General features: G+C 40.5%; 1 protein-coding gene across 1 annotated transcript in view; it reads right to left on the bottom strand.

The window, feature by feature from the left end:
• Positions 1-8,131, bottom strand: part of ltk (leukocyte receptor tyrosine kinase) — a 55,290-nt gene extending 47,159 nt beyond the window's left edge. The window contains exons 1-5 of the mRNA XM_061238965.1: positions 8,056-8,131; positions 7,030-7,179; positions 5,031-5,256; positions 3,379-3,518; positions 1,772-1,921 (exon numbers count right to left, since the gene is read on the bottom strand). Coding sequence (XP_061094949.1) covers positions 1,772-1,921; positions 3,379-3,518; positions 5,031-5,256; positions 7,030-7,179; positions 8,056-8,131 — 742 coding nt within the window. The remainder of the gene's footprint in view (positions 1-1,771; positions 1,922-3,378; positions 3,519-5,030; positions 5,257-7,029; positions 7,180-8,055) is intronic.
• Between the last annotated feature and the right edge of the window lie 5,915 nt (positions 8,132-14,046).

Below are 14,046 nucleotides of genomic sequence, written 5' to 3'. Positions count from 1 at the left end.
TGTTGTCATGCGTAGTTATTTGTGTTACTATCACCTTCCTGTCAGCTTTGACCAGACTGACCCTTCCCCTCTGACCTCTCATTAACAACGCATTTCTGCCAGCAGAACTGCTGCTCACTAGATTTATTTCGTTTTTTGCACCGTTCTCTGCAAAATCCCATTAGATCAGCTATTTCTGAGATACTCAAACCACCCTGTATCATTCCACAGTCAAAGTCACTAAGATCACATTTTTCCCCATTTTGATGGCTGATGTCATCATTAACTGAAGCTCCTGACCTGTATCTGCATGATGTTATGCATTGCACTGCTGCCACCCAATTGGTTGATGAGATAATTGCATGAACAAGTAGGTGTACAGGTTCCTGATAAAGTGCTCAGTGAGTGTATATGGGTCAATGGAGATGACAAACCTTCAATATGGACACAGTGACAAATGACATGCTTTGATTTTTATACAGTGGTTTCAGAAAGTAATCACACCCCTTTACTTCTTGCACACTTTATTATGTTGCAGATAACCTATAATTAAGTAAAAGCATGTTTTCATAAATGCTAATTTATTAAAAATCAAAAATGGAAACTCTCATTTACATGAGTATTCAGACCCTTTGCTCTGGCCAAATTGTGGTCAGGTGCATCGTGTTTGTTTTAATTATCCTTCAGATGTGTCTAGAACTTGACTGGAGTCCACTTCTGGCAAACTGAATTGAGTGGACATAGTTTAGGCACACACCTGTCTATATGGTCCCAGAATTCACACTGCTCATCAGGACAAAAACCAAGCCATGAACTCCAAGGAACTCTTTGTGGACCTCTAGATAGATCAGGGCAGGGGTATATAACCATTTCTAAACCTTTGACATGGTGGTCTCAATGATTGTGAAATGGAAGAGGTTTGAAACCACCAGGACTCCTAGGGTTGGCTGTCCAGCCAAATTGAATAACCGGGCAAGAAGGGCCTTGGTCAGGGAGGTGACCAAGAACGGTTGCTCTAACAGAGCTTTGAAAGTCCTCTGCTGAGAACCTGCTAGAAGGCAGCACTCCATCAATCAGGCCTATATGGTAGAGTGGTTAGACGAAACCCACTCTTGAAAAGGCATATGACAACCCGCTTGGAGTTTGCCTGAGAGCATGACAAAATAGATTCAAGGGTCTGATGAAACAAGCAACCTCAAACTGGGGCGATGGTTCACCGTTCAGCACAAAAATGACCCGAAGCTTAGTCAAGACAATGCTGGAGTGGCTTTGGGACAAATGACTGTTCCTTGAGTGGCCCAGCCAAGGCCCAGACATAAACCCCATAGAACATCTGTGGAGAGCCCTGAAGATGGCAGTTCACAGAAGTGTCTCATCCAATCTGTTTGAGTTTGGGACGATTTGCCAGGAAGAATAGTATAAACTTCCCAAATTCAGGTGACTTACCCAATAAGACTCAAAGCTGTAATTGCTGCCAAAGGGGCTTCTGCAAAGTACTGAATTAAGGGTCTGAATACTTATATAAATGAGAGATTTCAGTTTTCGATTTTTAATACATTTGCAAAAACTTCTAAAAACCTGTTTTCACTTTGTCATTATGGGTTATTGAGTATAGATTGATGGTCAATTTTATTCATATATAACACAATAAAGTGAGCAAAACGTGAGTCTGCGTTTCTGAAGCCACTGTATGTTCAGGAGGTAGTGATTATTAGTGTGTAACCAGAAGCTAAAACAGCATCTAATTTCAAATTTGAACTGGTGACCTGCCTGGTTGCCTCTTGAGTATTACCTTCAGTTTTCTGCAGAGTTGAGCCCAGTATCTCCTCAGTGGAGGCCAAATCCTTGCCACTGACCAGTGTCCAAGGGGAGGGGTGACCAGACACTGACCATCCACACAGGCCATACTCAAACGAGCAGTGGGACCCCAGAGGCATCGAATCTGGAACAAAGTCATGACAAAAAAGGTTTATGCAGTGGACACCTTTGTCATGCAATGTGGGGGCGGGGGTGCAATTAATTAAATGGTTGGCTTCATCCAGTATTTCACGCAACTACTTTACTTCCACCTGTATAGTTTATTATAGTATAGTATATTCTACCTGTTTTTGCATTCTCTGGGAATACATTTGCTTGGAAACAAACTAATACTCATTAACATCATGAACAGAGATAACAAATAATGACAGCATCTCTTTGTTACATGGGGGAGAGGGGAAGGCTGGGGAATTCAGAGCTTTTCACACCTCCTTTCATTCGGTCAGCAGGACACTTATGTATAACAAACAGACAATTTATTGTTTTCTAACATCTGTTTCAGGAGTGCCGTACCTTGAACTCAATAGTGCCCCTTAAATTAATGAAATTACGTTTCTGCAGCACTATGAAGGTATAACAAATATGTTATTCGGTGCCATCACAGAATATCCTACAACAAAGTCGACAACAAATATCAGTAACAATCGCTACAATTAGGAATACACTTACCTGTACATGCCAAAAACACCTGAACTAGGTACATAAACTTAAAAGCAACCACACATTGCATACACTATTAAAGTGCATCTATAATGTTTTCTTTGTTTAACAATATGAATATTTAAGTGACAATCACAAACATTTCATGAGAAAACGTACTAGAGTCTAACACCTACAGTACATTACAAAGTAAACAATTGTGTTCTTGTGCTCTTATGTTCCTAACAATTTTCCTGTTGCACAGTGTCAAAGTACACTCACATGAAAAAAAACTATAATAACGTTGACCTTTATTGTGATATGCTTCAACAACAAAGCTATTGTAGCATGCCTATACCTAAAACATGGCTACAATCATTCCAGGGAATGTTACTATACGCTTTCTTTCTGGTTTTGTGCCCTGAAAACAGACTGTTCACTCCTCCCCCAGGGCAGTTCCTGTGTACATTGTATTTCCTTAAGTCAGTGGAATCATACACACACTCCACCCTCAGCTGAAGGTCACCTGTATCAAGGCAGCCACTGAGAGTTTGTCAAGAATGATTGGCAATAAGAATGGCAACCAATGACAGCACTGGAAAGCTATCTGGACATACAGTACAGCTTGGTAGGGGAATGGGGGCGACATGGCTCAGGCAGTAAGAGCAGTCGTCTGGCAGTTGGAGGGTTGCCGGTTCGATCCCCCGCCCGGGCTGTGTCGAAGTGTCCCTGAGCAAGACACCTAACCCCTAAATGCTCCTGACGAGCAGATTGGTGCCTTGCATGGCAGCCAATCGCCGTTGGTGTGTGAGTGTGTGTATGAATGGGTGAATGAGAAGCATCAATTGTACAGCGCTTTGGATAAAGGCGCTATATAAATGCCAACCATTTACCAAAATGTTGATGCTATTAGCACCATTTGTTCCCAGGACTGATGCTTACCCATGTTGCAGTTGTTCAGCTCTAGAGAATCAATTGCCAATGTGACCCTACCATCCTCCCCACAGAAGGAGTAGAGCAGTGACACCTGAAAGGGCTCCTCAAACTGCCCAATCTGTGCTTCAAGCACCTCCCATTGTTCCCTGTATCCCTCAGAGAGAAATACAGTCAGGAAGACGCACCCAAATAAACACATCACAATCCTTTCACCATGGAACCTACATATTCGTTTTATATTATTTTTCAGTGGATTTAGAGAAATCCTAGTCCTAGCCAATGTTTTCAGAAATAGGGAATTTAGCCCTGAAAATAAGCTGTGACATTCTTCAAATAATCTTTGCAGACTATGAGCGTATGTGCATGTGTGCACTAACAGTGCCAGTGCCACATTTTTCCACTTTTGAACTGAGAAGCAACAGCAGAAAATGAACAGACATTTGTATGTTTATAATTGCAAATAAAAGCTAGAAAATGAAAATGTTCATATGCACACCCACTGGAAAAACACAGGAAAACTGAAATAATTTCAAAAGCCTTTCACAGTCCAATGTCACAGCCACATTCCACAGAGCAGATTCACAATATGAATTGTCTCCATAGCAGACATGACACAGTCCATACAATTGTACAATACATTATACCATACATTATCACTATTAAAGATATGTTCGATGTTATTTGAAAAACGTTTGAATTACATTAAGTAAGCAATTAGTGCCAAAGACTTCCATCTAGGTAAGTACAGTAATGCAAAAATGTGTGCATCCCTGGTCGAAAAGCCTTTTACAATTAATATCAGAGTAAACAGAAGCGAACCTGACCTCTAACTGGTACAACGTTAAATTTGACACATTTCTTCAAATCTTAAAGCCAATTTTCATCAGTCCAAATCACATTGTTCCAAAAGGCTTCAGGCTTCACATGTTTTCTCATGTTTTCTTTTGCATGCTTCAGATGCTCTATTTTGTGTTCAGGTCATTCTGGCAACTCTTGCCATGAAGGTTTTTGTTGTTTGAAGTATGTTGTATTGTTGTTCTGTGAACAGCCTGACCTGTGTTTGCTACTCTTTTTTTCAGCTCTTTTGCAGTGATGTGTGGGTTATTCAGAACATTTCTCACCAGGTCTTCTAGACCTTGACTTGAATTTAATTGTTCCATTTATCTTCAATTTTCAAATAACATTTCTGACAATAGGTAGTTTGAAACATATTTGTATAGCCTTCACCTTCATGGTGGAAATGAACCTGTTTAGAGAAACCCCTGGTTGTTAACACCAGACAGAACAGCAACTACAGTTAGATATTTTAGAAGGCATGGAGTTACTTCAGAATAAAAGGTTCTGCCCTGGAATTATACTCACCTGACTCATTGAAGCCCTAATGAGTAAATCACCTGGGTCTGGGCCCTAGTAATCATCTTTTTCAAAAGTAAGAAGATCAAAAGAACATTTTGAGTACAGGTTTCCTTTTGATCACATACAGATTCATTGTAGCAGACATTTAAACCAGGGCTGCCAAAATTCTTGCACCCCACTGTATATGGAATTACTGAGGCCTATGAAATACCTAAGTAAAAAAACGTGAATATGATGCAATACAACTAATTGTTATTGTTGTTAGAATAGTAGTTAGTTGTGGTTGCTAAAAACTAGCCGACCTGGCAACATCCTGGTCCAGATGGCTGAGCACTGGTGAACTGATGACTGAGGCAGATTCGAGCAGTCTGATGTGGACAGACAGGTTCCCTTGGCCATACTCTGGCTGAAACCGAGCCAGCTGCAGGTGGCACAGTGGCCCGCTGTTGGAGAGTACCGGACTGGAGAGGGAGACCTCACAGCTCCCTGAATCCTTGCCTGCTGTGGCCATTAAGCTCAAGAAGTGGCCTAATATGGGGGAGAAGATAGGACCAAGCACACAGCTAGGGGTTAACAACTACAAAAGCTTAATTCATTTAGAGTAATTTAACACAGGTGGAGTTCTGAGTCATGGTATTTAATTTAACTCAGGCAGTGTTCTCAGTGGTTGGCACTTGACGCGTAACCTAGACTTTAGAGGGTTCGGTGGTCAGGCCTTTTATTGTCTTCACATTTCATTGTCAGTAGAACTGCAGTTGTTTGTAAAGTCATTTTGAGTGATTTTTTTTCTTTTCTTTATTTTTATTATTTTATTTCTGTATTCTTTTTATCTACAATGTTATGTCTTTATAATTCTTTGTAATAGTTTTGATCTTGCTGAATGTAAAGCACTTTGAGCTACATTTTATGTATGAAGGTGCTACATAAATAAAGTGTATCATTATTATGATTATAAGTTCTGTAAAGGGAAAATAGTTAAACATTACTTCATAAAGGTATATTCCATATATTTTTTACACATTTTTCAAAACATATGTCTTGCCAGGGGCTGGTTTCACCAGCTGGGCGCACATTTTGTTTTGTTTTTACTGTTAAGTAGTCATAGCTACGTACAATGTTGTGCTCAATATTTACGCTTGTTGCCATCTAAAATTACTAGTAGGTGCAGTGTAGAAAATGCTTGTTCATAGCGATACATTCTATCACACAAATGTTCTAAGGCAGTGCATGTTGCTTGGCATGATTTGTTGATATGAATCAAATCCCTGCCTAAAGTATTCAGAAAAGCACCATTATCATAAAATGTAAGTGTTGCTACTGGCAATTGCAATGAGATAGTGCCCCATTCGGGTCAGTGATTTGCTCTAACTGAGGTGAGAGTTTGTTGACTAAACAGCTCAACCCTGCTACAACAACTAATTTACTTTCCCCATAGCCTATATTTCAAATGAATTTGTCTTGTCTCTTGTCTGGTATGAAAACATGCTGGTTGTACAATCTAAATCAAAATGAGATGCGGCATATTCTGAGGTTGTTATTGTCCATCAGCTCCTTACTTTTTGTGTTTGTTCATTCATTTGTCATAATACTACAGTGTATAGCATTAATCTCCCTAACAACATGTGAAGAATCTACTGTACATGTCACTTGATTAGAAAGATTGTTGGCATGATTGTAAGGAAAGTGGAAAATGAATGAAAATAGGCTGAGATCAATGGTCAGTTTAAAGGAAAGGTTTGTGCTCCACCAATTTTCAGCTCTCCGATCACTGCTGATTCATACCCAGATGTAGCATTATGCCCAGTTGGTGCAATCAATGGTTATTTTTACGTCTGACCTTGTGCACATTCTATGTTGGAGCTAACGATAAGGTCAGGCCTGCCTCCAGCCGGTGCAATGGCTCCAGGTAATAGAGCTGAATGAAGTTCAAGTGCGGGTAAGACACAGTGCTGCATATTCTCAAAACTTTTGCTCAATAAAAATTCAAGGAGGTTGAATGGTTTACTTTATCATTATGTATTCTTATGCGCTTATAGTCATTACTGTCAATGTGTCTGTTGTGCACACCAGAAAAATGGTTCCTCTACATTAAAAAAGTCAGTGTGTCACCTACGTTCATGCAGTATGTCTGCTGCTTCAATAAGAATGGATTTTTTGTCAGAAGACGTTCTTCTGAGCATCATTTTTCATGGTCGATGTGTTTTGCATGTTTGTTATGACTTTCAAGATAATGGACAGAAAATGACATCCAAGAGAGTACGAACACAAAGTTTTATGGCCTGCGTAAAGTTTGCCTCTTACCATCAGTGCCTCCAATAGAGTGATCAGTGGCCGGCCACACAGTCTCCATGCTCGCCCTCAGTTGCTCCGGCGATGTGACATGCCAGTCCCCTCCAGCACTGTGATTGGACAGGGTCCAGGAACATGGTGATTCAAAATCACAGGCTGCAGCTGCAGAAGTATGAATCAGGGAGTGCAATCAGGCTCAAAAGAAACAGAATCCTCATTTCTCTCAGTGACCTTCTGTTTATGCCTCCACAAAGAAGGTTCTGTAGTTAAGTTTGTCCATCTTTCAGTCCATGTGTCCGTCAGTCTGTGAAAAACATATCTGGAAATGTTTTGGCAATCTGGACATGCTTAAAAAAAAAGCATTATTATAATGAAAACATGCGATTCTACTGCAATGGAAATGTCACTTTAGTATTCCAGCAAATATCCCAAACCCTATAACATTTAGTAGCAATGAGCATGTCTAGTCCCTCTCAATTAGGTTTCAAAGCAAGCTTGCTTCATGCAAGGTTTGTCATCACGTCGGAATAGCTAACTCTACAGTCCCGGCCAAAAGTTTTGTCGCATGAGTGGACAAAAGTGACAATTGCTAATTACCCAACTCTTAATTAGCTAATAAAGTTAGGAAACAACACAAATTAATCATAAGTGTCTAAAGTTTATTAGAAGCTAGCAAAATGACATTTCAAAATTGTTACTAAATGTTACAGCTTGATAATGATCAACAGGCCAGTTTTGGCCGGACAAAAGTCTTGTCGCTACGGTGAATAAGGAAGAAACAAACAAGGGGCTTGATTAGTCAGCTGTAGGTAACTTTGAGCTAAAAAAGCAGAAATTTGACACTTTAAGCCATCAAGTTCATGCTCAACATTGCTTCTGTCAACATGCCCAAGATCAAACCAGAAACCAAAGTGCTGATCATCAAGAATCTCAAGTCCAAGTCTCCTGCTGAAGTTGCAGACATCTTCAATGTGTCTAAACGGCAGGTGGAGAGGATTCGCAAGCGCTACCAAGAGACTGGCGACGTCCATGAAAGACCCAGGTTGGGCAGACCGCGCAAGACAACTGCTCGAGACGACAGCTTGCTGGTCCGACTGTCAAAAGCCAGCCCCATGTCAACCGCCTCACAGCTCCAGGAGGAGTGGACGCCAGCAACACCTGTTTCATCAAGGACTATAGGTCGGATTCCTGCTCACAATGGTCTCCACGGTCATATTGCTGCCTAGAAACCAGCGCTAAACAAGAGACAGCTAAGAAACCGTGTTGCGTACACCAAGGTCCACAGCCTGACGGAAGGTTGGACAGCAGAAAAGTGGCGAAAAATTCATTTTTCAGATGAATCGTCAGTTGAGCTCCATCCCGAGTGCCGTCAATATTGTCGATGACCCTCTGGGGCCCAGAAGACAGTCAAATTTGGAGGTGGAAAGATTATGGTTTGGGGTTACATCCAATACAGAGGTGCCAGGGAGATCTGTAAGGTAACATTGACAGTGCCAAATATCAACAGATTCTTGCCTCCCAGTACATTCCCAACTACAAGAGGGGTCAGATTTTTCAACAGGATAGAGCTCCTTGCCATACCTCAGGTTCCACTATGAAGTTTCTCAGGGGAAAGAAGATCAAGGTCCTTCAGGGATGGCCAGCACAGTCTCCAGATATGAATATTATTGAGCATATCTGGGGAAGAATGAAGGAGGAAGCTTGGAGGACCAAGCCGAAGAACTTGAAGGAGCTTTGGGATGCCTGCAAGGTGGCCTTCCATGCCATCCCCAACGACTTCATCAACAAGCTCTACGACTCTCTGCCAAACCGGATGGCAATTGTTCTGCAGGCCAAAGGAACCCATACAAGACATTCATTTCTTAACTTGTAGTCCATGATGAAATACGAGACTGATTTTTCATTTGGTATTTTATTTACTTTTTGGTTGTTTGCTATTGCTGAGCTCATCAGGGCATTCTTGCTTCCCAACAATGTATAAAGCAGTTAATTTTGACACACCCAATGTCTCTGATTGGTTTATTCTGATTGGCCTGCCGCATGGTGGCTTGCTTTACTGGTATTGACATTTTACTGGCCTTGACTTCAAATGCTAATTCACACTAAGAATCAGCGCTTGACCTTTAGTTAGTTTTCTTGTGCATGAACTGCATGAATGATGCAAAGACACACAGCTGGCCAAAAATGGTTTAAAAAATGGTTGTTCCTACACAGTTCACCCAATATAGATGTAAATACCATCAAATTAAGGCTGTACTGTCTGCACTTCGAACTCATATTCAATGTTTCATTTCCAATCCAATGTGCAGGAGTGCAGAGCCAAAACAACAAAACTGTGTCACTGTCCCAATGGCAAATGCAACCTGAGACCACTGTACTAAAGGAAAGAAGTACCTGCATTATATGAAACTCCAAAACATAAATACAATGTTACACATTTAGAATGTCTTTTGGAGTGGATTAGCCAGATAATAATGAATATGATGAAAAACAACCAAGCAATCAAAATTGTTACATTACATGTCATTTGGCTGATGCTTTTATCCAAAGCGACTTACATTTGATTAGACTAAGCAGGAGACAATCCTCCCCTGGAGCAATGCAGGGTTAAGGGCTTTGCTGAAGGGGGCAATGGATCTTATTGTGGCTACACCGGGGCTCGAACCACCGACCTTGCGGGTCTCTGTCATGTACCTTAACCACTACACTACCGGCCACCCTTAATCTTATCCAAAAGCAGAAGGTGAATCAATCATGACATGACAGAATGTCATGGAAAACTCTTCAAAAACTGACAAAACGCTTGATGGTCATTTGTTAAAAACAGTTTACAATTTCCCCTTTGGTATGGAAATATTTCTGCACAAACTCAAGACTGCAATAAACATCACACCTCCTCTCCAGAAGTTACCCAAGAACATAAACGGATAATACAGAGAAGTTAGACAGTTGGAACTATTACTGCTGAGCACACACCTCTTTTGTCTTCGGCTGCTTGAGCACAGTGATCCGTGCACCTTCTGAATGTAGTTTTAAAAAGGAGAACCCCTCTAAAAACGTCTCTCGTTTAAAAAAATTGGCACTAAAGGCTTTTTTTACGCCATTCAGTGAGGTGTACATAATGTGATTGGTTGAGTATGAGTACACATGGTTGCTGAGGCTGACCAATGGTTGGCTGCTGCAGCAAGAGTTTTCCTACCAACTTCTTGCTTAAGACTTTGAGCACTGATTCAGGAAATTTAGGCCACTAAGACACAACAAGTATTGGTTGGTCAGTTAGCCATGCTGTGTAGAGTAACCTAAGTCCTATGTCCCCCATTTCATACAGAAGCCTAGCCATGTCAAATACAGGTCAATCCCAGGTCGACTCATGAGCAGGGTCGCAGACCCAGTTTGAATAACACCGGTTGACCCTTTCACACAAACGGTAATTACTTTGGTGTGAAAAGGGTATTACTGTTCTTGTTATTTATTTTCATGTGTGAAAATGTGTTATATAAAGTTATATTAATATTGTTTTTACATTCAAAAAAATATAAAATGAGTATCACAATATAGAATCTTCAACAAATTATTAACTGAAACACAAACCTACACTGAGATGTAGATGGATATTTGGACTTGAAAAAATACGAAATGCAGGCATGAGGGAACGGTGTGGGAGGGGGCCCATCCAGCTCCATTGGGCCCAGCAACCCACACCCACTCTGTCTCTGAAGCAATAAAGACTAAAATGTTAATGTTCAAATGTTCAACAGGGGATGAATGCCATTTTGTAAGGGAAAGAAAGGAAGCCTTATAAGCTAATGAGAACCAACTGGTGAGAAGCCATGTGAGGCCACTAATGTTGTGGAATAGAAAACAAGAGGACCGCCTCCAGGGGACCCAGCTGGGAAATGAAAAGACAATTCTGTTCTGAGAATAAATTCAATACATTTGATTTCTATATGGTTTGATGGAGTCATTTGTATGATTTGTCTCTACTGAAAATAAACAAGGCCAATCTGTGAGCAATTACCATATTTGTGTCAATTTTTACACTATGCCTTAGAAAAGTTTGTAAGAGAGCTGAAGAAAGCAAGATGACACATAATTTTTGGCAAGTCTTTAGTTTACCATGAGATTCATTTGCTCAATAAAAGAGGTCAGTTACAATATTTTATTATTTTCCCAACCCCCAAAGTCAGCCACAATTGCTGATCTCCTGCCAGCAACTGTTCCTCCCGTGATGATGGCAGACATATGACTCCTGCGATTCATGTGATACCTATTCTCGCTAGTTTTCAGACTGTAGATGCACCACCAATCACACACTGCCTATGTCAGCAGACAATAATGAGGTCAGCATTTTCTTCATTTGTACATCCACAGACACCTGGTCTGACCAGGAGTGGCCACCATAGAGCCAATTCTTGCCTCACCAATGTGGACCTCCAGCCATAACGGCAATGACCCAACCAAGACACAATTTAAAAAATATATTCTGGGGTGAGAAGAGTCGGTGGGTCAATCTCATTTGCATAAAGTATTGTCTGACCAATTAGGTGCCGTGTTCTGTGTAATATAGATCCGTAACCACTACCACTTTTTATGCCAAAATGATATTATTTAATTAATGTTGAAATAATTGCATAGATTAAAATGTTTCATATGCATACAAACATGTTTATCAACACTCAAAAACATGTTTTTAGAAAGTTTCATTTTTAAAATTCACATTCTGCGTAAGGGATATGCTGTGCTGATAAATAAAGGGAGAATACTTTTGGCATTTCACAATCTCATGTGGGCAGGAGTCCAATTGGAGGCAGTGATTCAAAGCTGGAAAATGCTCTGATGTTGCTGCCATAAATGTCATAAATATCAGACTGTAGTATTTGCCTATATAATAATGTACAAATAGAAGGCCTAGTCTTTACTTGCTGTTTACAGCTCCTGACAGGTTGAAAAGGCCACGCCACTACTTTATGTGACCAAAAGTCATTATAAAATGATTCTAGACAACATTCATTCCTACAGTAGCTAAATATAACTGCTTCAGGGGATTTTATTAAGCAAACAGAGAGAAAGAACAGCTGTTTTCAAGTTGTTACACAGAACTGTAGATGGTCTCTATTTTTCTTTCCATAAGACAGTTAAATAGGCTTTCGTTTCAATTATTCTGATATGATTCAATCCATTTCATTACAAAATTATTTTAAAAATACACAGAATACACAAATGTGACTGGGGAATTCATCTACTCAGTATTAAAACATACAAAACCTAAAAGTTCTCAGTGGCATAGTTTGCCAGATTTTGTTTCTTATTAGGGGTCCCAGCACAGAGTGGCTAGGACAAATGTTTGACTAGTTAGCATAGCACTTCTTCTTCTATGAATTTCACTTAATCTTCACCAAATTCACCAAAGGGTATGCTCAGAGGAACCCCGATAAAAGTTAGCACCTTTGTCCATGAAATATCTTTTTTGGGTGAGGCCATTTTCTTTGAAACAGCTGAAACTCATGAATACTATGACTGATCCTCACCAAACATGGACAAGTATGTAGTCTATGGTCCTGTGGACACATGCCAATTTTCAATTTTGGCACCTTTTGGCCATTAGGTGGCACTATAAGAAGCAAATAGTTAAGTAGTTAAATGCCTACAGTATAATTCTTAAACCATTTGACCAATAAGGTTGGTATTTGGTATCTTCCTTCTCTGTGCAAGTCTCCAACAGGATGCTCAAAGATGACAAGATACATGATGCCTCTGGAGAGTGTTTCCCGATCCCATCCAAGCCCATCCACAATGCATATTTTTCCTTTTATTATTGTTCTTTTTTGTCTGTATTTAGAAATGTATTATTATTACTTTCATAATATATACAGTACTGTGCAAAGGTTTTAGGCAGGTGTGAAAAAATGCTGTAAAGTAAGAATGCTTTCAGTTTATTTTTTATCAATTAACAAAATGCAAAGTGAGTGAACAGAACAAAAGTCTAAATCAAATCAATATTTGGTGTGACCACCCTTTGCCTTCAAACCAGCATCAATTCTTCTAGGTACACTTGCACAAAGTCAGGGATTTTGTAGGCATATAGTCAGGTGTGTGATTAACCAATTATACCAAACAGGAGCTAATGATCATCAATTTAATATGTAGGTTGATATACAATCATTAACTGAAACAGAAACAGCTGTGAGGTTAAAACTGGGTGAGGAACAGTCAAAGGTGAGGTTGCTGAAGACAGTTTAATGTCAGAAGTCATACACCATGGCAAGACTGAGCACAGCAACAAGACACAAGGTAGTTATACTGCATCAGCAAGGTCTCTCCCAGGCAGAAAACCAGATGTGCCGTCCAAGCTTTGTTGAAGAAGCACAAAGAAACAGGCAACGTTGAGGACTGTAGACACAGTGGTCGGCCAAGGAAACTTAGTGCAGCAGATGAAAGACACATTATGCTTACTTTCCATCGCAATCGGAAGATGTCCAGCAGTGCCATCAGCTTAGAATGGGCAGAAAACAGTGGGACCCAGGTACACCCATCTACTGTGCGGAGAAGTCTGGCCGGAAGTGGCCTTCATGGAAGAATTGCACCCAAAAAGCCATACCTCCGATGTGGAAATAAGGCCAAGCGACTCAACTATGCACGAAAACACAGGAACTGGGGTGCAGAAAAATGGCAGCAGGTTATCTGGACTGATGAGTCAAAATTTTAAACATTGTGCTGTAGCAAAAGGCAGTTTGTTCGCCAATAGGGCTGGAGAGCGGTACAAGAATGAGTGTCTGCAGGCAACAGTGAAGCATGGTGGAGGTTCCTTGCAAGTTTGGGGCTGCATTTCTGCAAATGGAGTTGGGGATTTGGTCAGAATTAATGGTCTCCTCAATGCTGAGTACAGGTAGATACTTATCCATCAAGCAATACCATCAGGGAGGCATCTGATTCACCCCAAATTCATTCTGCAGCAGGACAACGACCCCAAACATACAGCCAATGTCATTAAAAACTATCTTCAGTGTAAAGAAGAACAAGGAGTCCTGG

The sequence above is a fragment of the Conger conger genome, chromosome 1 (genome assembly GCF_963514075.1).
Source record: "Conger conger chromosome 1, fConCon1.1, whole genome shotgun sequence".
Classification (NCBI taxonomy): domain Eukaryota; kingdom Metazoa; phylum Chordata; class Actinopteri; order Anguilliformes; family Congridae; genus Conger; species Conger conger.
This window is presented reverse-complemented; position numbering and strand designations above follow the sequence as displayed.